Below are 22,470 nucleotides of genomic sequence, written 5' to 3'. Positions count from 1 at the left end.
ATTTGCCGAAAAGATAATTGATGTTTTCATATGTGCTAACCAAACTTTCTCCTTTCCTTAGTGAACTGAAGTATAGTATTTGATATATGAGAAGTGAAACATTTTTTCCAGCAGTGATTCTCTTACTGACTGCAGTTACATGGGATTTTGTACACTGATTTTTCCTTTGTCTCAAAGTTTTTTCACTTTTGCAGAATCATCATGTACTGATACATACTTAGTGGTGTGTTGTAATGTATATAGAAAGAGTACAGAGGAACAGCCAAACCTTCCTGACTTCCAGGAAAATACTGCTTTCACAATTTGTATACCCTCTCCTGCACTGCTGTTGCCACCAGTCCCTCTATTGTGCAGAAGGGTGGGAAAGGGTGTTAAAATGATTTAGCTCTGCAAGAGAAAATATGTCTTGGATTATCATAGTATGGTCTTGTTCTTCTACCCACTTGGAACAGTACAGGAGGGAAGGATTTTTTGATTTCAGAAAGCAGCCTATCTAAATACTTTTGGCCTTCCAGAAGTTGCAGGGATCAAGTCGATGAATGCAGTAAAGTTCTAACTGCTAAACTGGCTTTGCAGACGCACAGTTCAAACTAATTAGGAACTTTACGTGCCTAATGAAAGTCTCGTTTGTGTCAGCTAAGCATGTGCTGACAATATCTTTACAAAACTTGCAAGACTTGTAAAAATTTTGTTGTGTATTGCCTCCTTTATTTCAAGTGTTAGCAGAATACTTGGTTAGATTTTTAGTGATGGAATTATTAATACTCAGACTACCAGAAAATATTACTACATTTGAAAATGAAGAAAAGCCAACCTCCAGTGTCTTATTTTTGCTAAGTTATGAACTAGAAAAAAAAAATAGCTGGTGGAAAATATTATGTAGTTTTAACTGTGGTGGCTATGGGTAGGGATCTCTTCCATGCATTGTCTAATTAATTTGCTTTAGCGTCATGCATCCTTTCTGATGCACACACAGAGCAGCCCACTAGAATATAAAGCATCTCCTATCCTATCGACTGGGGAAGTGCAGTACTTTCCAACTCAGTGCAAGGGGTTTTTTTTTTTGTTTTCTTTTTACAGTTATTGTAATACCCAAAGTTCAACTTGAATGTTTCCTTATGCATTTTATGCTATCAAAATTGGGAAAAGTAAAAGACAGACCCAAACAGCATCATCCCCAGATAGACTGGACTTGTGCCGTGTATCTCATGTCTTACACTTTTTTTGTTGCAATTTGTTAGTACGTACTTCTCTTTGCTAGCCATTTCTAAGTAGTAGTGCTTCAAAGAGATCTTTTTAGTACTGTTCAGGAAGTTTTTTTAATCCTCAGGCTGAGGTGTTGCCCACATTTTTGTATACTCGTGACACTCTTAATAGATGGTGTCTTTCATTGTGTTTAGTGAGCACCATAGGTTAGTGTAATTCATTCTAACCTCTCCATTTTAAGATGGTTTTTTGCTTTTACTGTTCTTTTCAGAGTAAACTTAGTGCTTTTTATTTAAAAGTTTTAGTATGAGTGTTATTTAATCTGTTTCTGTAGTCTTGCTTTGTATTTTGTATTGAGGAAAAACACTTCTCCTAAATCTTTCTTACGGGTTTGCTGCGGCTGTGAAGCAATGTGGTACCTGGTGACCAGGCTTTCTAGAAAGAAAAGTTTGGGGTTTTTCTTTTTTAAACTGCATGACTTCACAAAACTGGGCACAGCCAAGGTAGAAGCAAACCACTGGTTTAGATGGGAAAGTACTGTTGATAATGATATAATCAAGACAGTCCAAAGCTGCTTTTGCTGTTTTTCTCTCTTGCTGCCATCAATGTTGTCTTTTTGAATATGGTTCTCATTGAGCTGTCCACAGTGCTGCTAAATTTTGTTTATATTTGGGTTGTATAACAGATTAACTTTTTTTTTTATCACAGATGTGGCTGGCAAGAGTAATTCATTCTCTTGTTATCATTTGTTAGTCCTCTTCCATTTTTTGCCAGAGCTGCTCAACTGTATTTTGTCTTTGTTGTAGGTCTTAGGCTCTGTTCACCCTTAATTAAACAAGCAACTGAAAAATGAAACTTTGTTGCTGAAAGTAGATTTAAAAGTTGTCTGTGTGTCAGCCTGTAATTTTACATTCATCTTAAACTAGGCTAATTCAGCCGTGCTGCAGAAAGAAATGGTTGTGCAGGAGCGTACTGTTGGGCAGACCAATCCCAACTGAAACCAAGTCCCGTTCATTCCTTGCCTTCATAGCCTCTCCTAGTTAGTTTTAGCTGCTTTGCTTCTCTGCAGGAGCACTCATAACACACGTTCTGGGATCATCGGGCAGAGTGAACAGCTGCATGAGGGCAGGACTTCACTTTCAGTGCTAGTTCAGTTTTACTCCAGTTTAAGTTGTGTGGGAGCTTATTACTGCCTGAGGTGAAGTTGTTATGGCCTGGGTCCCAGCATTAATGTGTGCCATGATAGCTCTGCCATCGTGAAAGTCTTTGTCTTTGACAGAAGTATTAAAATATTTAACTTTTCAGAGATACAGAATAACTACGCACATCTGCAATGTCTTAGGCTCCACATCTCCTTCCCAACAGCTCTTCTGGCAACAACCTGATCACATTCCTTTGCACAAGTTGCTTTATACTCAGAAGACGGAGAATATACTTAATGTTAACTTTTTCACCTGTGTGAAGAGTTAAATCACATAGCACATAGTTCCATAAAATATGTGTAAGTCTGAAGAACGTGTGTTTAAACAGTATGTGAATTTTATGTTTCATTATGTCGTTTCAAACCTGTGTTGGGTTGTGACTGAAGCAGGGTGGCTGCAGAGCAAAAAATAAGTCTCTAGTCTTTTGAGGAATAAACTAATCTCAGCATGTCATCTTGGGGAGCTTGAAAATAGACTTTTGAAACTGTGTTGGCTTTACAGTACAGATTGTGTATAGGCAGTCAAATTGATGATTTTATATGTAGTCTAGAAAAAAAATTGTAACTCTTTTTCTGGCCAGGCAAGGAGCTGACTTGGCAGGCTGTGTTAGATAACGTGGGTGGCTGTTTGAGCTGCTAATGTCAGATTGGAGCTTTAGAACTTTTTGTCTTAGTGATGCTTTTTTTGTGTTCTTAGTTCAGTCATTAAATTTAAGTTAGAGCTTATTAATGTGAGAAAATAATGAAATTTAAATCTTAATTTAGTAGTAGGAAGTGTGTGTGGATGGTCTAATTTAGATTTATTTTAAATAAGCCAATTTTAGAAGAATTCCCAAGAGGGGAGGTTTCACTGGCTTAGCTAGATCAATCTAAAAATTGTTTGAAGTTAAACTTGTCATGTAGATGAATAAAGCTTTTAAACATAATTATTACTGGGGCCTCATTATATACCTTCTGAAACTTGTTTAGCAAGTGTTTACTATTAAAGGACAGGCGTCTATTCATATGGAGGGTAAATTCCTATCTAAATGTTGCTGTGTTCTTGGCTTTGCTTATCCTTTGATAATGAACTTATTTCATTGTCCTTTCATGGAACTTGTGGTTTGCAGTGAATGCTCCCTTTCTATGTTTTTTTTAATCAGTCCCTCTGTTAGTTGTGCTCTCTTGCTCCATCATACTCCTCCATTGTTTCTGAAATTTTCATTTGTTCCCATGTGGAGGACAAGACATTGGGAGAGCAGGGGTTTTCTTGTTTGTGCTTTTTAACTGCCCGTGAAATGTAAGGTTTAGCAAACAATAGTGCTTGTCAACGTCAGCTGTTCTGACTTGAGTATTTCTGTTGAGAAAGCTATGTGAGACATGGGTTTAAAAAGAAAACCCAAAAAACCACCAACCCTCCAAACCACAAACAAAACAAAAATAAAATAGAGAAGAAACCCAAGTTCAGGTAGAAATGACAATACAGAATAATGAATGTCTTTGTGAACCAATATACTTCTTGGGAAGATCTTCAGTGTTTAATGAGGAGTGCTTAGGAATAATTTGTATGAATTCAGAATATTTACATAAGGGTGTGTTTTTTAAAAGGTGAGATCTTCATTCAGAAGGTGGAAACTTCCCACCAGGGCAAGGAAGTGAAACTTCATTGTTTGGGTCTCATTATGTGATTAGAATACAGTAGTGGTATTTTTTTTTTTAATTGTTTCTGACTTGCAAATCCCCTTTAACGTAAAGTTTCAGTGGAGGTATAGGCCTATCTGTAGGAAACTTTTATGTGCATTTTATTTTTTAAACTTAACTTTCACAGAATCCTTAAAAAAATGCACAGACCAAAAATAGAAATTTACGGGACTAGGTGCCACATGGAGTAGTGTTTTGATAGTGACACTGCAGGAGAACATTAATTATTTCCAGAGGGGAAAAAAAATAATCTGTGAGGATTTCTATCTCCCTATAATAAGATGCCATTGTTTACCGTGGAATTGGTTGGGTTGGAAGGGACCTTAAAGATCATCTAGCTCCAACCCCCTGCCATGGGCAGGGACACCTGCCACCAGACCAGGTTGCTCAAAGCCCCATCCAGCCCGGCCTTGGACACTGCCAGGGATGGGGCATCCACAGCTTCTCTGGGCAACCTGTGCGAGTGTCTTACCACCCTCACAGTAAAGAATTTCTTCCTAATACCTAATCTAAATTGTCCTCTTTCAGTTTAAAGCCATTCCCCCTTTTTGTATCCCTACAGGCCTTTGTAAAAAGTCCCTCTCCAGCTTTCTTGTAGGCCCTCTTTAGGTACTGGCAGGCTGCTATAAGGTCTCCCAGGAGCCTTCTCTGCTCCAGGCTGAACAGCCCCAACTCTCTCAGCCTGTCTTCATAGGAGAGGTGCTCCAGCCCTCTGATCATCTTTGTACCCCTCCTCTGGACTCGCTCCAACAGGTCCATGTCTTTCTGATATTGGGGGGCGCCCCAAGCTGAAAACAGTACTTGAGGTGGGGTCTCACAAAATTTGCTGTCTCCTCCCATGGCGTTGCTGTCATGACTGGGATGGCACAGTGCCACAGCTGAGTTTTGGTTTGTATCAACTAATACGAGAATTTAAGTTGCTTACAAGAAACAGGTGGAGGAAAAAAAACCCAACATGTAATAGGAAAAAAAATTCTCATAGGGGAGTTCTGCTGAAAGCCTACAGTCCCATCATATCTCAGTTATTCCATTATTCTGAAGCTGCATTTTACCCCTCTGTTTCAGCGATGCTGAAAACCACAACCCTATCTCTTGAAACCGCATTAGATACTGTTAGATCTCTTGCATGTTGAAGATGCTCCTACAGCTGCTTTCACTATCTAAAATGACAAAATAAAGCATAACCTCAGCTCTTAACTGTGAGATTTCTATTTTGAAACTAAGCCATGAGAAGTTTCATGGTTTTGTAGATTAATCCAGTGTGGGTTTGGGAAAAGGTTTCTTTTTCAAAGAAGGCATGACTGCTTCTGAGTTACAGTTCAACAGTGAAGTTTTGTAAATTAAAAATATTTTAGGCATGAAGACAACTTAAACATTTTATTTTTAGATTTTATACAAAAATAATGCTAGGCAAAATCTGTGGGGCTATGAATGTGCTTGCAAAGGTACAGCGCAAAATACAGCCATCCTAGCTTATTTCTTTAATAAGCTGAGCACAAATAATTTCTGTGTTTCATTAAATTATATACAATGTGAATACCCCAGGGAATGTGGATGTGCGGCCTCTGTGGCACTAGTTTCCAGCTGGTGAGGCCCAGTATGCTGGAAAGATATGCCAGTGGCAAGAGTAAAGCCCAAGCCGTTCGAGCTTGTTAAGCTTAGTGGAGCTTGAGTGCACGTGGGCCCTAATGTGTCTAGTAATACAGAAGGCTGGAGGAGAGGCATGGGGTGTAATGGCAAGGGAAAGAAAAGGTGTTGGTAGAAAGGTTGGGGGACCCACATTGTGCTGAGAACTATAACTCTGGTTCAGGTGACTTAATATATCCAGCATCTGTTCACGAGCTATAGTTCTTACTGTTTCTAAGGGGCTGGGGGAGGAATATAGAAGTAGCAAGATGTTGAGGTGTAGAGGTAATGGAGTGTCATAGCAAGGTGTACAGTCCTAATGCTGTTATTTGATGGCAGATTGTGCGTGCAAAAGGTGTTGAAGTACTTAATACAGGGGATTTGGGGCTGAGTACCCCTCGCTGAACTCGGTTGTGCACCTGGCACTAGGTGGAATGGGGGCTCTGCTCAGGTCCGAATGCAAGTGCTTATTCATCTGATTTTCACACCAAGTAGTTTGATGGAAACTTAAGTCTGTGCATTGAAGTAAATATTATTGGAAGAGTCAATATTGTATAAAGAAGTCATGCTTTACCAGCCTTTTAGAGACTTAAAACAACAACAACAAAAAAAGAAAAAAAGATTAAAGACAAGACAGTGGAGGGCAGGTTATGCCCTTTCTGGCAGGCCTCTGCAGTTGCAAGTGTCAGCTAATACAGAAGGAGGGGTAGCCATGTTTCTTTCCTAGCCTAAATGAAACATTTCAGCAAAAAAGGGGGAAGGGAAGAGTAATGTGGGATGATGAATACAGAATGTCTTGTCTCACCTTCTGTAGAGAAGAGGCAGCATGAAAGGAGGAATAGGTGCTAGTGGGTGGGGTTTTCTTCTCGTAGGAGTTGTGTGCATTCACTACATAGGCTTTTTAGAGTGGCAGAGAAGTGTGAGTGTGTTGAACGGAGGCATTGCTCTTTACAAATGCAGAAAATACTATTATATCCTTTATTTCAAATTTCTAGAAAAGGCATCTGGAATTAGTTCAACATCATTTTCTAAGGCATGGGAAAGTGAATGAACAATTATGGTCAAGTGTGATAAATAGCACTAAATGTTCTCCATTTCCCCCCTCATTGAGTAGAGGTTTGTCTGAAGATGGAGTTATTTTGTAGTTTGGATTCACATTTAATTTTAAACAGGGTTGCTGACTTGTGGGTAAACCATAAGCATCCCCTCTATTGTTTGGATGAGGCTCGTTATTTGGATGACTTAATTCAACATTGCAGTTCATAATTAAAAGCATTTCTCTGCATCCATTAAGAAGGATTTCAGTAGTACTTTGTACAGTTTTGCGTACAGGGATCAGTTAAGCCACCTGGTTTATTAACAGTAAGGATCGATGATTTACACTCTGTAGACTCCTTGTGTGCTCTAATGGTGCTCTTCTGTCACTCACCCGACTTGCAGGTGGCTGGTAGAGTGGCGAGAACCAGCTTGTTAGTATTTGAAAATGTGGAGGATAGCTTTGAAGATCTAGGCTGCAAGGAGAATGTGGGAGGAAAAAGAATGTACTAACACTTGGTGTCTGCTGCTAGTTGGCATTGTCCCAAAGAAGGGACAGTGTGGACTAGGAAGAACCATTCTTAGTTTCTCACCTGCTGCTTTCTTGCTAAGGCGCGGATCTCTTCCTTCTTGGTTCTCTGGCAGTTTGTTCTTGTAGTCTTTCACATATTTCTGTTTGAAATGTGGTTATAACAATACAAAGCAAACTGGATTAATGTCTTGTTTCTTTTCATCTCTGACTGCAACATCTGCTCACAGCATTGGTGTCTGGGAGTGATTCTGGTCTCTGTGGATCGTAGCACTTCTGGCACTATAAAGACATCACATCTCTATGTTACAGAGGTCAAAACCTAACCAGGGTAACCAAGGGGGCAATAGATCTGTAACTGATTATTTATTCCAGGCAAAACAATCAGAATGATTTGGGTTGGAAGAGACCTTTAGAGATAATCTAGCCCAACCTGCCTGCCATGGATGTCTTTCACCAGATAAAAGGGTTGGTTTGAAAGTTAACATTACTTGAATTCTTTTGCAGTAAGTGGCAATTATTCAGTAAAAATCATGTCTGGATCAGGTCTACAGAACATTAATGAGATACAGGCTTGAAGGCAATGCTGTTCATCTGGCATTTTGACTCCTTGTTAAGGTATTTAATTTTGTACTATAACACCAAGGAATCGGAAGCAGTCTGGCGGAGTGGGATCCCTAAATGTCTCAATAGTCATATGTGGGACTTAAGATGTAATGAAATATGAGGACAGCTCCTTCATCTTTGCTCATTGGTATTGAAGCAGCTCTAGCTCTGATCGTCCACCTTGGCATGTGCAATGTGTTGTGGCTAGAAAGTGTGTTAGCTGCTCGCTGAGAGACCAGAAGAACCTTTAGAGAGGGGCTACATCAAAAATTATGTGAAAGGAGTTGTATACAAATCCTTGACAGGATCTGGGCACAGTTTATATGGGCAGAGCGAGAAAAGAAGTAACAGGAAAGTAACACATGCAGAAAAAATGGGGAATGCAGGAAGATAGTTGAGCTAAGTGTCATTAAGGGTTGGCTTCGAAGTGTAAATGGAGACACATGGTGGCCTGGGCTGAGCAGGTGTTTGAGAGAAATACAGGAGCAGACTGAATGTGGTGGGGAGTGGAGACACCGTATCTCCAAGAGATCTAGCTGTTGATAGCATTTTAGGGACCATTCCAGGAAAATAACAATTTACCAGTTGTGGGGTGATACATGTGTAGGAAACCCATGGAGAATATGAGAGAAGGATTACCAGTTGTGTGTTCAGAGGGGGAAGGCACTCTGGTGACAAAGATGGTATAAAATCTAGCCTCAGACACAGGAGAGAGAAACAAGGAGTAAGTAAGCTTGAGCTTTAAGAAAAGGAAGTGGAGATCTGCAGACCTAGTGATCCCAATGATGGATACAAATGACACCTTAAACCTGTGTGCTGGAGCATGCAGAGGTGTATACAGCTAGAGTTGCAGCCAGTTTCAAAGCAGAAATGTGGCCCTGAGCAAATAAAACAAGAGTTGTAAAGCATTGTTAATAGTGCTGCCTGTTTACTTTGCTACGAAGTAAAAGGACAAGTAACGTCAGGAGCCGATTTTGATGTGTCCAATGACCACTTTGCATGCTGTACAACTTACTGGCATACAGGGGGTTCAGCAAGAGGTTAAAGGAGTTGTCCTAAGAAGTCTTACGTATGCTTTATTTGCATGAAAATCGTAAGAATTGTTTCTCCCTTTTGCTCTTTACATATTTCCATTCCCTTCCAGTTGTCTTATCAGGTTATTTACTAGGCTCTACCAAGTACTGTTTTTCTTGAGGATGCATTATTAGCAGAAAAGCTCATTAAATCTTCTGGCAATCACACCTTAGTAAAGAACCTTAGACAGTTGATATCTAAGATAACGCTGTAACAGATACTAGATTTAACTACAGTTCTGATTACATCATCCGTTCTGCTTCCCTCCAGCACTTTTCTCGTGGTTAGTTGAATTCTTGGGGATAATCGATGTCAGTTACCTTTGTTGTACATCATCTAATCCAACAATGTTATAGCTTGACTGAAGGACTCTTAGTTTCCATGCTCTAAAACATGCTTAATGGACGTCAGAGACAGATGTAGAGGTTCAATATAGATTATTCTGCTGCCATAATATCAAGGGACTATGAGCTGCAGCTTTGAGCTTTCCTTATCTTGTAGCAAACACAGCCAGCCTTTCGCCTATCTTTCTGTAACAGTTCTTAACAGAAAGGCACTGCAAAAGTTAAACTTCTCCATAAAACCCAGACTGTAAGAAAACTTGGAAGACAGTCCAAAGGTGCCTTGTGTTTTTTTTGTTGGGACCTAACAAGAAAAGGCTGAACTCCCTGTATTCCTTTCCTTGCTCTGACCATATATATGTGTAAATAAAATGCATACAACTACTGTACAGATCATATTGGGCGTTTTCCACGTTCTTTCTGAATTCCCTCTATTACTGGTATTTGAATAACTGTTTCTGGAAACAGGATTTCTCCCACCATGGGGTGGTCCCTCTCCAAGTCTTCCATTCTCCCACTTCAAAGTGTACTCCCAACAGAGGACATTGCCTGTTTGCAAGCCCAGTGAGAGGCCACCAAGGTGGTTAGGGGAAGGAACACATGACATACCAGGAGAGGCTAAGAGAATTGGGCTTGTTCAACCTTAAGAAGGCTAAAAAGTGTTTTTCTGGATGTCTGTACTACCTAAGAGAAAGCTATGGAGGCGATGGAGCCAGACTTGTGGCAGGTGCACCAGATCAGGGCTGGAGGCAGAAATGAACACAGGAAACTCCAGTTGAGTATAGGACGAGTTTATTTTAACATGGGGGTGATCAAACACTGGAACAGGTTGTAAGAGGTGTTATGGAAACTCTGTCCTTGAAGATATTCAAAACTTGACTGGACAGGTCAACCTGGCCCCTTCCAACATCTGTTATTTTGTTGTTCATGATACTTGGCACCTCTGCAATGGCTGCTGGAGAGCCTTTTCCAGAAGATGTGTCTCTTCCTTTGCCATTCTTGGTTCTTTTTAACCTGATTGTTATAAACGCATTTGTCTCTTTTTCGTTTCCTGCAGTTCTGGAGGTGAAATAGCTGATCACTTGTTGAGGACAAGTTATTACACCCCTTTTTTTTCCAAGGAGCGATGCTTTCTCTCTGTGTCTGTGTGATGGAATCAGTAACTGACCTGGAGGCAATGTGTGCAATGGTTGTATAGTCCATGGTGTCTGCAAGACTGGAGTTGGCAAGCAGGGTAGATCAAATCAAGGTCTGCAGGAGAACTGCATTACGTATTGAATTAAAAATCTGTATACTAGCATGACATTTTGCCTTTTTTTTATTAAATAGTTAGGTATCAAGTAGTCAGTGTATCTCAAATACTTTGAAAAGTGCATCTGTTGTTGCTCAGCAATATCTGAAAACACCTGTAGTGGCGATCCAGAAGAGTCACCCTGCTGTCTGATACTAGAAACCTTAACTGAAAGTGGAGCTTCCAAATAAGGCTTCCTTCGTTCCTTTTAGTTCATTTAGAGACTATATATTTTTAGAAAAATGGTTTTAGAGAGTCTTCCTATGACAGATGTAAGTTGTGTTAGCTCAATGTTAAAACATACTTTTGAGTTGTGAAACATCACCTGATTATTAAATGTGTGTTAGGACTTGCCACAGAAGGAAACTTATTGATATAATTACGCTAGTATAATTATGCTCAGATGGTTTCCTGTGTCGACAAGCCCTTAGATGCAACTAGTTTGGCCCCTTCTTATTTAGTAACTCATTAGGCCTATGACTGCACATTAAAATTGCGTAATTCTTTGCTGAAAAACTTCAGTGTGCAAGTTCAGTGCAGACTGGTAGTGCTTCCAGGGTGCTGAGCAGACCCTGGAAAAAAACAGTTAAGCTTTAAAAAATGGTGAAGAGGGGAGGACAAAAGAAAGGAACGCTCCAAGTCTGGGAAATGGTTATAAAGTAAATGGCCCTGAAAAATTATCATTACATAATAGTATAGATTTTGGAGTAGACAAGCTGAGCCAGTCTCTTGAATGAGAGTGGCTCATTCACACCTTTTACATACTGAGAGTGTCTTGGCCAGCTGACTCCTTGAGTCACTGCTCTCTTATCTCTGGTTTTGAACCACAACAAGTGCTGGAGTAGGAGCATGCACAGAGACAGCCTTGCATTTGCAATAGTTTTCAATTTGCAAAATCTGTACTAGAACAGTGTTTCTGTGATTGTGCAGAGTTCCTCTGCCCCCACATTTCCCTTGCCACTCTCTTTTGACAGAGTAGTTTTGCTTGATTATTAATTTTATTTCAGAAAACTGCCATGATACTGTTATTTTTCTAGTATCTGTCTTTTTCCAGATTTCTTTTTTTGGTAGAAATTGAAGTTTTTAAGACTGATAACTATGGATGTTTAGTTTATGTAAATTTGATGAATTACAATAGGAAGTCGGTTTTTTCATGATAAAAATAAGCCTAATAACAGTCTACTGGCACCTTACTATTCAATACCCAGCTTAACTTTATTTCACACCTTTAAAACGGGATTCTTGATGGTCTCAGTCATCATATCAAGGCTGAAACATTCTCGTTATTCATACTGTCATCTAGCAAATGAGCGAAGAGCTTCTGATACTTATCACATGGATGCTCTGATTTATTAGTCTTTCATCTTTCTTCTGATTCATTCTTCCCTTCACAGCACTTTAAAAGTAAAATCCAGGTATGCATGTAGATCTTCTGATGCTTTGAAATTCTGTCTCTCCAAAAGCATCAGCTGTGTTCATGAAGGAGTCTCTGAAAAACAGGAATGGAGCAAGTAACACGCATTGGGGTATGAATTCTGGCATGTTTCCTTGGGCAGGGCATCACCTCAAGCCCTGGTGTCCGGCAGTATCTTCTGTAACACACCTCACCACACTGCAAATCCTCCCTTGTATGAACTTTTGCACTACGAAAAGCGTTCTCGTATTGGTATGGCTTCTGTCATGTTTAGAAGCGAGCCAGTGATGGGAATTATCCAGGCATGCTTGAACAAGGAGTTGGGGGAACGGAATCACTTCGGATGTAGCCGTTGTGTTTTACGATTGAGGTTCATGGGTTTTTCTCTTAATAGAACAGAGCAATAAGACTGTATCCTCTCCTGTCGGCACAGAATTCAGTATTTTGTGACTACACTTCACAACTGGTTGCTGTAATGTGTATTACACAAAATAGTTTGATTTTGCTACCTTAATTCGAGGCAGTAGTTCAAAAAGTGAATTCAGATCAACAGTTGCAATATTCAGTTTTTTCCCTTGAAGCTCAATTCGCATCCTTCAGTTCTATAGTTAATGCATATGTATCTTTTTTATGTGGCAAAAATACAAGTTGACTGCTTATCGGGTCAGTGCTGGTGTTCAATAAACAGTACTTATCTCCTTGAAGCAACGCCCTGCCCTAAATAAGTTTGATTAGGGAGGTGAGCCAGAAATAGCTTCCTTCTTAAAATTGTTTTTTCTATTGCTCCTAAAAAAAAAATAAATCGTTGACAAAATGTTTAACATGAAAATACAGGGTGGTAGTAGTCCTGCTTTCTGAACAGCTTGGGGTTGGGGTTTTTTTCTCCATCAGACATGCAGGTTATAAAACTGTGTGGCCACATCTTTCTCCAGGAGTCTGTGCTTCTCTCAGCATTTCATGTTGTTATTAAAACCGAGTATATGCACTCACTTTTTTTCTTTACTGTTTGTCACAAAAACTCCAGTGGAGGAATGTAATGGTGGTGTTGAGCAACACGCGTTTGTGTTGATCCCTGATCACTTATAGATACGGGTTCAGTACACACCTGTGAGAAGTACTAAACAACCCCATTTTAATATAGAGGGTGGAGGATGTATTGCTTAATTATGAAATTACTAAATTTTGCAGCATAAATAGCTTGGGGGAGGTGTGTTCCCCCCTCCATGATGCTAGCCTTTGCACTTCCAAATTTTGTAATCTTAATTTTTTTTTTTGTATTTCTGAAAACTGGCTGTGATATACCAAATCTGGCACAGGAAAAGGAAGGACAGGGGAATTAGGATGTGGCAGTAAATACAGAAATGTTAGAAGGCATAAAAATGAATGGGCAAAGAGAAGGGAAATGCTTAATATTGATGGGAAAATAGTTGACCAGGTGCTAGCGGTAAGGCAATAGATAATGCAGTTAAAATGCAGAGTGTGGGTAGCAAGAAATGGAAGTGTTAAAATACAAATACCAGGAGCCTGGGCAGAAAATTAAAATATTTTTCGAATGGGTGGTGCTATGGGGATCATGGAACGACACAAAGAAATCATAGAATAATGTTAATGATGAGGACGTGGTTTTCAAATGGGAATGTACTGTTAACAGAAAGATGGCAATAAAAATACGTGCAGTGATGAGCTGTAAAGTGTTAAGGCCAGCTGAAATCATAGGTGGAAGCCAGATTTCTTTGGGAAAATGATGGTAAAGAAGATTCTGGTGGAGTAGAGGTAGATGCTTGGTGCACATCTTCCTGATCTGATTTGGAGGTGGGTAATGGAAAGCTTTGTCATATTTCAAGTATAAATATTTGTGGGAGTATTTTTGACGTTACTTTCCAACTGTAGTGATAATGCTATAAATAACTTGGTTAGTTGTCATATCCAAAGCAGAGGATTCTTTCCACTTAATGACACGAACACTTTGTGAATTTGTCATACCAAGCAAGAGGATATGATGACTGTGGTGGCACCCGAGTGAGTTAATCATCTTCAGAAAAATATTTGAAGTAAGCAGAGGCCCTCTAAATGTTAGGAAAAGATGACAAATTCATGTCTTAGAAGTCCAGGTGTGCAGTAATTTTATAAAAAAAAAATAATTTAGCAGAATTAGTCAGCTAAGTACTTGGACTTGCCTTCAGGGATGTAAATAGGAAAGGTCAGATGCAGAGGCAGATGGCATAGACAAGAGTCTAGAGCTATTGTGCGAAACCCAAGAAGATACTTCACTTTACAGATGTTGACACTGCAAAGGCAAACAGTAAGAATAATATTCAACTGAGGATTGCTATATTTCCATTGAAAGCAGAACTGAAGGAGTACTCAAATTAGGGAGATGGAATAATCTTTTATCACAGAAACCTGAAGTTTTAGCATGGAAATGCAAGCCTTTAGCAACAAGCATCTTTAAAATATTGAGCAAGTTAGTTTTGGAGAATCACAGACTTTAATGGTAATGTGTATGAGAGGGAGGAAAACCCCAAATTTAACTTCTGTAACGTGACATCAGAAGGGTGTATGCCTCAATGTTTGGAAGACAAGATCTGAAACAAGCTTCCGAAATGTAAAACAAATGAGAAAACCCAAGTTTTTTTTTTTAAATAAATAAAATAACTAACAAACCCCCCTATCATATTCCTAATGTCAAACCAAACTATCTGGATTCTGATGAAATATCAGGTATGTGGGGAAATTGGTACTAAAAGTCAGGTTAGTAGAACAGTAAAGTAAGGAGATACTGATCAGTGGGAAACTGGCCATGAGGAGTATTGAAGGGTAAAGCAGGGAAGTGATGCTACTAAGGTTGGGAATGGGCTTGTTTATTATTTCATTGACAATCTTGGCACAAATGTTAGGAATAAGGACATGAGACTTTACCATGGGGCATGGGAGGCATTGTCAGAAGGACCTGAGCATCATACAGAAAGCAGCAGGGCAATACATATAGGTTAAAAAATATATATATATATAAATTTTAAAGATCATGTGATTGGGAGTTAATAGTGAACTGGGAGATGATCAGTCATAAACAACCGAGATGGGCGCACATATGCCGACTGGTCCCTGGATGGCCAGGAGCTGCTGTTCTAAAGCAGTAGTACAACAGGCAAAAGCAAGTTAGGGCTCGTTAACCTGGTGTTTCCAGTCGGGAGATGAAAGCATCAGTGTGGTTGTGCTGGACCCTGATGGGACCTTGTGTGGAATAACACTTGGTCTTGTTCAGGAAAGGTGGGCTGAAAATGTATTAGCCTGAAAAATGACCAGACTGATGAGAATGTAGACTAGTTTATGAGAAGAGACTAATAGAAGTAGTATAGCCTAGAATTAAGAATTAAATGGGAATTTGTTTAAATCTAAAAATAAAATGAGTACTTAAGCTGAAGGTCAGTGAGTATAACCTGACAATGAATAAATAAAAATGGATGTTTCTGAGCATTGGAACATCACAGTTCCAGAACAGGTTTCCAGTAGGGAAAGTGAGGGTGGAGAAGTGGTGACTGATCTGTCACTGAAGGGATGCATACTGTTTCTGGTGCTAGCAGAGGACTGAATTTGATAATCCCAGGAAACCACACCTGGATTCTTACATCAGTCATGAGAAGCCTCTTGCGTTGTTTCACATGTGGAGGCTTTGCTGCAAGTTGTTACTGCTCTAGACCACAGAAAACCTGAGTACTGGCACTGCAGGAGTCTTAAATACTCTAGTTGGTACCTTATGCACTTCTCTGTGAATTTTTAATGGGATTTCCGGGATTAAAAAAACCGCAGGCAGCTATTATGCTTCTCTTCACATTGTCTCATCTACAGCTGCTGTTTTGAGCTGAAGAATACAGTACGGCAGCAGTAACTATTTGCTGTTTGCTTTCTGATTAAAGGAAGCAGTAGGGTATAGTTTAATTCTAATACATAGCGTTTTCCAGAGAGCTGCAGTGTGTAGGAACAGCTCCTGTGTTGCATTCACCTCTTCAGCAAGCTGTGCAGTACGGTCATTAGAGTAAAATGTATATAGCTGAAATACATGCATTGTACTCGCTTTAGATGCATGCACCTCATCCAAATGTGATCACAAAGGTGGTTTAAGTGGTAGAAATTCCATCTTATAGGTGTTTGCTCAAATAAACACAGTTAGGTGATTTGTTTCAGTGTCCTTTCTGAAATGGAGGTTCTTCCCTGCAACGAAGATCAGGTTCTCACTTTCCCAGCAGTGCCCACTTGGCCTCTCAAATTCTAACCCAGCTGATTTGTAGTGTAGGAAAATCAGGAAAACTGATTTAAAGATTTTGTTCAGTAATCAGGGCTAGGAAATACAGCAAATGGTGAACCAGCATGGACGAAGACAGAATTCATGGACTCCTGATAGCAGGGTTGGGGTCTTCCCCCCCCCCCCCGTATTAAACCAGTCACTGGTTTAAATGTGCTGTGCTTCGTTGGTCAAATAGCCTGTAAATTTGTTTACCTGTCAGTTTGATATAGGTGATGTCTAATCTGTGCTTTCTTTTTTTTCAGTGCTTGCCCCTCCTCCACCGTTGCCACCACCAATACAGGGATATGCCTTCAAACCCCCTCCTCGACCAGATTTTGGCACATCTGGGAGAACAATCAAACTGCAGGCCAACTTCTTTGAAATGGACATTCCTAAAATAGATATCTATCATTATGAATTGGATATAAAGCCAGAAAAATGTCCTAGAAGAGTTAACAGGTAATACTGTGCTTTGCTTTTCCTCAGTTTATTAACATTCTTGTTTTTCTTTGAAAATGCTAGAGCGATGTGCCTGGCTTCATTGCTGTCTTGCAGGATGTGTCTGTCTTTAGTCACTGTTTGTACTGATAGCTTCAAATTTTGCATATCCATCAACGGGCACTTCTTTTCTCCAAGTCTTTCTGTACCAATCCAGGATTTCAGTGCTCATTGTCCCTTATTTTGCCTGATTTACACTTGTCAGCATCTTAAGATGCTGCTGATCAAAGCCACAGATGACAGATGGATAAACTCTAACTGTAGCGGAACTAGGTCAATATAAGCCAACTTGGTAAACATTAGTATTTATTACTTGGTATTCCTTGGTTAAATACTGGAGTGCAATTGGCTGGCAGGTCCTTCAGCAGGGAGTTGTGTTACCAGTTTGTTTTCCCACCCTCCCCTACTGACACGGGGAGGCAAACCCCATTTGATTGTGCTGCTGCGAGAGGATCGTGGACGGACTAAACTAGGTAAGAAATTGGCCCTCATCAATAGATTCTATATAAGGGAAAGATGATGCTCCTGAAACAGCAAGGTGAAAACGTGGATCAGTTGGCTAAGGAAACAACCAATTAGGTCTTGTATTTTGCATATGTGCCCTATTAGTCAGAGTGTGGCAACCTCATTGACTTGAAAGAGTGTGGTGTTGCCAGAAGTGAAACTTGAGAACAAGACTTGGCACTAACTGGAAACCGCAAGTGTCATCTTCATAACTACCTACATCTTGACTGCAGAGGATTGGAATGGTATGTTTATATATTCAAAAGCAAAACTTTTCCATATTGAAAAAGGTCACATGGGTAAAATGCACTCATGAACACGAACAAAGTGTGCAGTCAAAAAAGCCACCTGAAAGACAAAGTTTTCTTAACATGAATTAATAAACAGGAGTGCTTTATCTATCATTACACTAAAAAGTCACTGATGGCATTTCCATAAAGAGTATCACTATGGTTTGCTGTCCTGTTTTTCCTTTCTGTGGTGATCTATTATAAATCTAACTTTTAAGCTAGTTGAGAATTAAATTTAATTTTCAAAGCAAACACTGTTGTAAGTGTATTAGGCTGAACTGTCTTCTTGCCCGAGGGCAGCCCTGCTAATTTCACCAAGATACTCTTACGGCATTGAAGTGCTGAAAAACATTTTCAGCAGTCATTTCTTCAGTAGTGGGAGCTGTGAGGGCTTTGCTTTCGTTAACCAATATCCCCAGTACATCCTGCCACCAGCTCCAGTCCTGGCAACTGGCAGGCTGCTGACTGATGCAGATCGCCATGCTTCTTTAGCTTCTCAGGGACCAGAGAGCTGCACAGCTTTTGTGTGTGTTGTAGTTCCGTGTGATCACGTCCGTTATGGTCCAGCATGTGTGTGCTTGCTCATCAGTAGCAGAGAGCATAATTATTAAATAATAAAGCAATTTTTCTCACTGAAAAGGCAGATTATATTCAGTAGCAGGTTCTTTCTCCACTGACAGCTTCTGACCTGCTCTGCTTTGTCAGATTAGTCACTCCCTCTGCTGCGGTAACAGGAGCAAGGATAAATCTACATAAGATTAAATGCTTTTTGCAGTAAACAAAGATGTCATAAACACATTCAACAGTGGTATGGTGCATGTTTCTTAGTACAGTGTGGGAAGAATACGAATGGGATTCACTTACTGAAGTACGTTTTATTTCTTTTGAGTGCTTATTCCTATATGTGATACCCTGTACACGCACTCACTTGTGCCTGGGTTTTTGTGAGCTGTGACCTTTCAGGCCTACATGTATACCTATATTTTTGTGTTTACACACAGATTTATGCAGGATGCACATGTAGTACAATTCTAAATGATAGTTTTTTCAGCTGGCTTATGTATACCTAGTATTTTGGTTATATAATTCAGATGTATATTTATAGTATAGTTTTAATCATTACTTTATATGTTGTAACCTATAGAAAGGATAGAGGGGGATTTTATTTTCATTTAAGTTACTCTGTTTTCTGTCCCAGCTTCATTCTTCAGTTTTATTCCAGGACTTACTCCATCTTGGACCGTGACCCTGCAGACCCACTGCAGGGATGTGTACAGTGTACATGCAGGTTCCATGCTGATGAGACATGAGCTGGAGCTGGAGCAGGAGTGGAAAACACACAGCTGAGTCAGTGTGCTGCTGTGCCAAATTACTATGGTCTGGCTACAGTTCTTCACATGTCGCAGAAAGGCCAGATCTTATTTGGATAGTTAAAGGGGGCAGAATGGGCAATGTGAGTTTGGTTCTGCACCAAGGATGTCCTTGGTTTAATTCATGAGGGGAGCTAGGACTCGTACAAGGTTCAAGATGAACTGTGCTTGCAGTCACTGGCCCAGAGTTCTTGGTGTGCTTGCGTGATCTTGGTGGAATGGTAGTCCCAAAGGGCTGAAGCTAGTGAATTGGTAACTCTTCTTTTAACGTCACATGGAGAAAATAACTTATATTCACTGAGATATCTCCACCTACAGCAGAGAAGGACCATTGTGGTTTGATGCTTGAAAACCTTAATGAAATGGAAGCGTTCATTTTTATAAAACTAGTTCACCACCGGAAGAACTTGGTCAATAAGAGAATGGGTTTTCCTTTGCTCAGTCTTTAACTCAAGGCTGAAAAACACCCTCCAAATAATGTACTTGTTCAGTCAGAGCCTGTAGACCTGAGGCAGATATTATTGTGTTGTTTTATTCATACTTTTCAGGAGGTCAGACAAGTTTTGGTGGTCGCACCTTGCCTTAAAGCCTTAGGACACAGCAAAGAAACTATTAGAAGTGTCTTCGTTCTTTTCTTGAACGCATTCAGTGTTTCATCTCATAACTTTGCATCACTATAATATCTTAACTTTATGCTGAGTTAATTACTTTTCCAAGTGAAGGAGTATGAAATAGTCACCTGCAGGATCTGTGAGCTGCTAGTTGACAGTGGTATTGAAGCTACTTGATTTCTGGTGGTGAAGAAACAGTGGTTTCCTTTCTGTGTCGGTTTAACTTCTTCATGCCCTTTTGCCTCGAGCTGTGTGTTAAGGATCTTGTAGGCAGTGTATTGCAGGCTGCGGATGGATTTCAGATACTGTAGCCTTGTGATACAGGTAGCCTGAGGGATGCGTCTCTGGGACATTCGGACCAAAGACCTTTGGCATCAAGGGGTGTTGTTATTCCAACAGAACTCTCATCAGCTGTTGAACTGCTTTGCATGACCAGTGTGTAAATACTGTGGTTTGACAAGACCTTTGTGTGGTTACTGCATTCATAACAAACATGCAACCTAATTCTGGCAATGCTTAAATGAATATGTATTTTTAATAGGCACAGGTCCTAGTGAACGCACATATCCACTTTTGTTGTGTGGATCCCAGTTTTTCTGTGTATGTGAAAAAATTGCATCTAAAAATAACCTTTCTCAGTGTGATGCAAAAAAGTTTGCTTATCACTTTGTCGTAGAACTATTGTCCTTACACTACACTAAGGCTGTAAGCTTGGATAGTGATGTTTTTTTGAAAGCTTCTTGGACTGCTGAGCTTTTGGTCCGTAGTCTTCTGCAGAAAGAGCTGTGAGAGAGGGGAACAGAAGCCCCAGGAGAATACCAAGCACCTCTCATTTTGAGCTTGATAGAGCATGAGCTTTCTCTTTACCACTTCTAGTAGATCACAGAAAAGAGGAAGGGAAGGTTTAATCTGAAAATGCTAAAAATAGCTGCTTAAAGAAAACAGTTTCATCTGTGAAAAGGTTGCTCTAATTTGAGATCAGTGAAACAAATCTTGCCTTTAATACCCAGCAGTGGGCAACCCTTTCATTTACCTAATGTCTCCATTCATATATACTGGTGTTAGTGTGTATTGCTGCTTAACACTGAGAAGTTGAATTAATATAATCTTTTTGTGTTTTCAGAGAAATAGTGGAGCATATGGTTCAGCACTTTAAAACCCAGATTTTTGGGGATCGCAAACCAGTGTTTGACGGAAGAAAAAACCTTTATACAGCTATGCCGCTTCCCATTGGGAGAGATAAAGTAAGTTTTAAATAGAAAAGTTTTTAATCTGGGATTTTTAATGTCATATTTGTAGAGCCTTTATATTAACCGATAGAAAGTAATTTATATTTCTGGAATAGGTGTCTCCTCCTGTTGCCACTTTGCTCAGGGTGTGGCTTTCCAGGACAGAAGTGTGAGCTTGTTGCCATCAAAAGTGGTCACTCCCCTTTCTGTATCCCTTCTTTCCTCCCTCTCTCACCGCTCAGGTGGTTTGGTGAGATGGTTCAATTGCCCAAGACAGTAGACAAGCTCCATACTGGCACTAGGGAGAAAGTGAAAGCACAGTTGAATTTGGGAGAGGGGAGCAGAAGCACCCCTCTGGGCAGCAGCAAGCTGTTGTGTCAGCTTGTTAATCTCATCAAAGCCCACTGTAAGCTGATTCTTGCTATCCACTAGCTGGAAGAAACGCCTCCATCCCTGTATTGCCTGTATGGAACATCTTCCTTAATCCTTCACGACGTGAGAGCTAAATTAATTTAAACTGCACAGGTTGAGACCTGCTAGCTTAACCTCGAGGCAGCTGAAGAAGACTGACATGTTCTGTTTGCCAGCGCTGTATGTGGGGCGGTGACCTCTTTGTTCAGTCACTCCGGTTGTAGCTGTGATGTGTACCCGCATGTGTGACCATTGACTGGTGAAGTAGAAGGGACTCTGTTGGAACATGCTAACACACAAACCCTATAAAACAATTTAGCTTACGTATTTGTGGTCTATTATCAGATTGAATTTCCTGTGGCCTTTCTTATTTCAATGAACACTTGAGGATACGGTTGTTCTTGTTGCTTATTTGTACTATAATAGTTTCCAGAGGCCGTTGTACCCTTCTGGTGTCGGTGCAAAGTGAGGCATGCACAGTTACAGAGGAAGACTGTCTTATCCAGTAGAAATCGATTACAACCCAAGTATACAAAAGTAAAATGTTACAGGGGGAAAGGGCAATACAGAGAAATGTGGAGATTTGCTTATTTGATAAAACTGGGAACAGAGCTCAAGTCTTCTAAAATTCAGTAGCAGTGTGCTATGAAATACTTCATACTGTGCTTTGCTGTTTCATTGTGTGCCTGTGCAGTGCTTGACATAGTTAATAGTTCTACCTGAATCAAGCTCTTAATAAACATGACTCGTATGAGATTTCCCCCAAATGTATTTAAGTGAATGTCATCCAGTAAAGGTCAGTCTCTACTCCAGTCTTAATTATTTTTCATTAACCAATTAGGTAATGTCTGGGAAAACTATAAAGAAATCATTACAAGTATTGGAGATATTTTTTTTTTGTCTCCGCTTTCACATATAGTATTTCCAGTTCCTACAGATTTGACACATAAGAGTGCAAAGTGTTTGCCAAAGGTGGAATGGTGTGGAATGAGTGTCTCCTAGGGGTTTAAACAAGTCCTCTGGATGCATGCAGAGTTACCTTATAACTGTAATACTTTCCCAGTTGTGGTTATCTGATATATTTTACGACAAGTATGAAGTCCTGCATTTACTAAGTAAGGGTAAATGAAAAATGGTTACCTATGGAGGATAAACAAACTGGGATCAAATTAATCCTTAGATCTAATGAGACTTTGTGAGATGCAAGCTGACCCTACTCTGATTGGGAACGGGGTAAGATGACCTCCTCATCCTGTGCCTTCTGTGTCT

At 40.0% G+C, this 22,470-nt stretch overlaps 1 protein-coding gene across 3 annotated transcripts in view; it reads left to right on the top strand.

The window, feature by feature from the left end:
- Positions 1–22,470, top strand: part of AGO2 (argonaute RISC catalytic component 2) — a 64,947-nt gene that overhangs the window by 4,484 nt on the left and 37,993 nt on the right. For 2 of the 3 annotated variants that reach the window (XM_055799111.1, XM_055799110.1), the window contains exons 2-3: positions 16,552–16,747; positions 20,685–20,805. In XM_055799111.1, coding sequence (XP_055655086.1) covers positions 16,552–16,747; positions 20,685–20,805 — 317 coding nt within the window. Of the gene's footprint in view, positions 1–16,551; positions 16,748–20,684; positions 20,806–22,470 lie in introns of those variants that run through there. The other variant, XM_055799112.1, reaches the window with a different exon arrangement.

Source organism: Falco peregrinus, chromosome 3 (assembly GCF_023634155.1).
Source record: "Falco peregrinus isolate bFalPer1 chromosome 3, bFalPer1.pri, whole genome shotgun sequence".
Classification (NCBI taxonomy): domain Eukaryota; kingdom Metazoa; phylum Chordata; class Aves; order Falconiformes; family Falconidae; genus Falco; species Falco peregrinus.
Note: the sequence above shows the minus strand (reverse complement) of the source record. Positions and strands in the feature narration are given on the sequence as shown.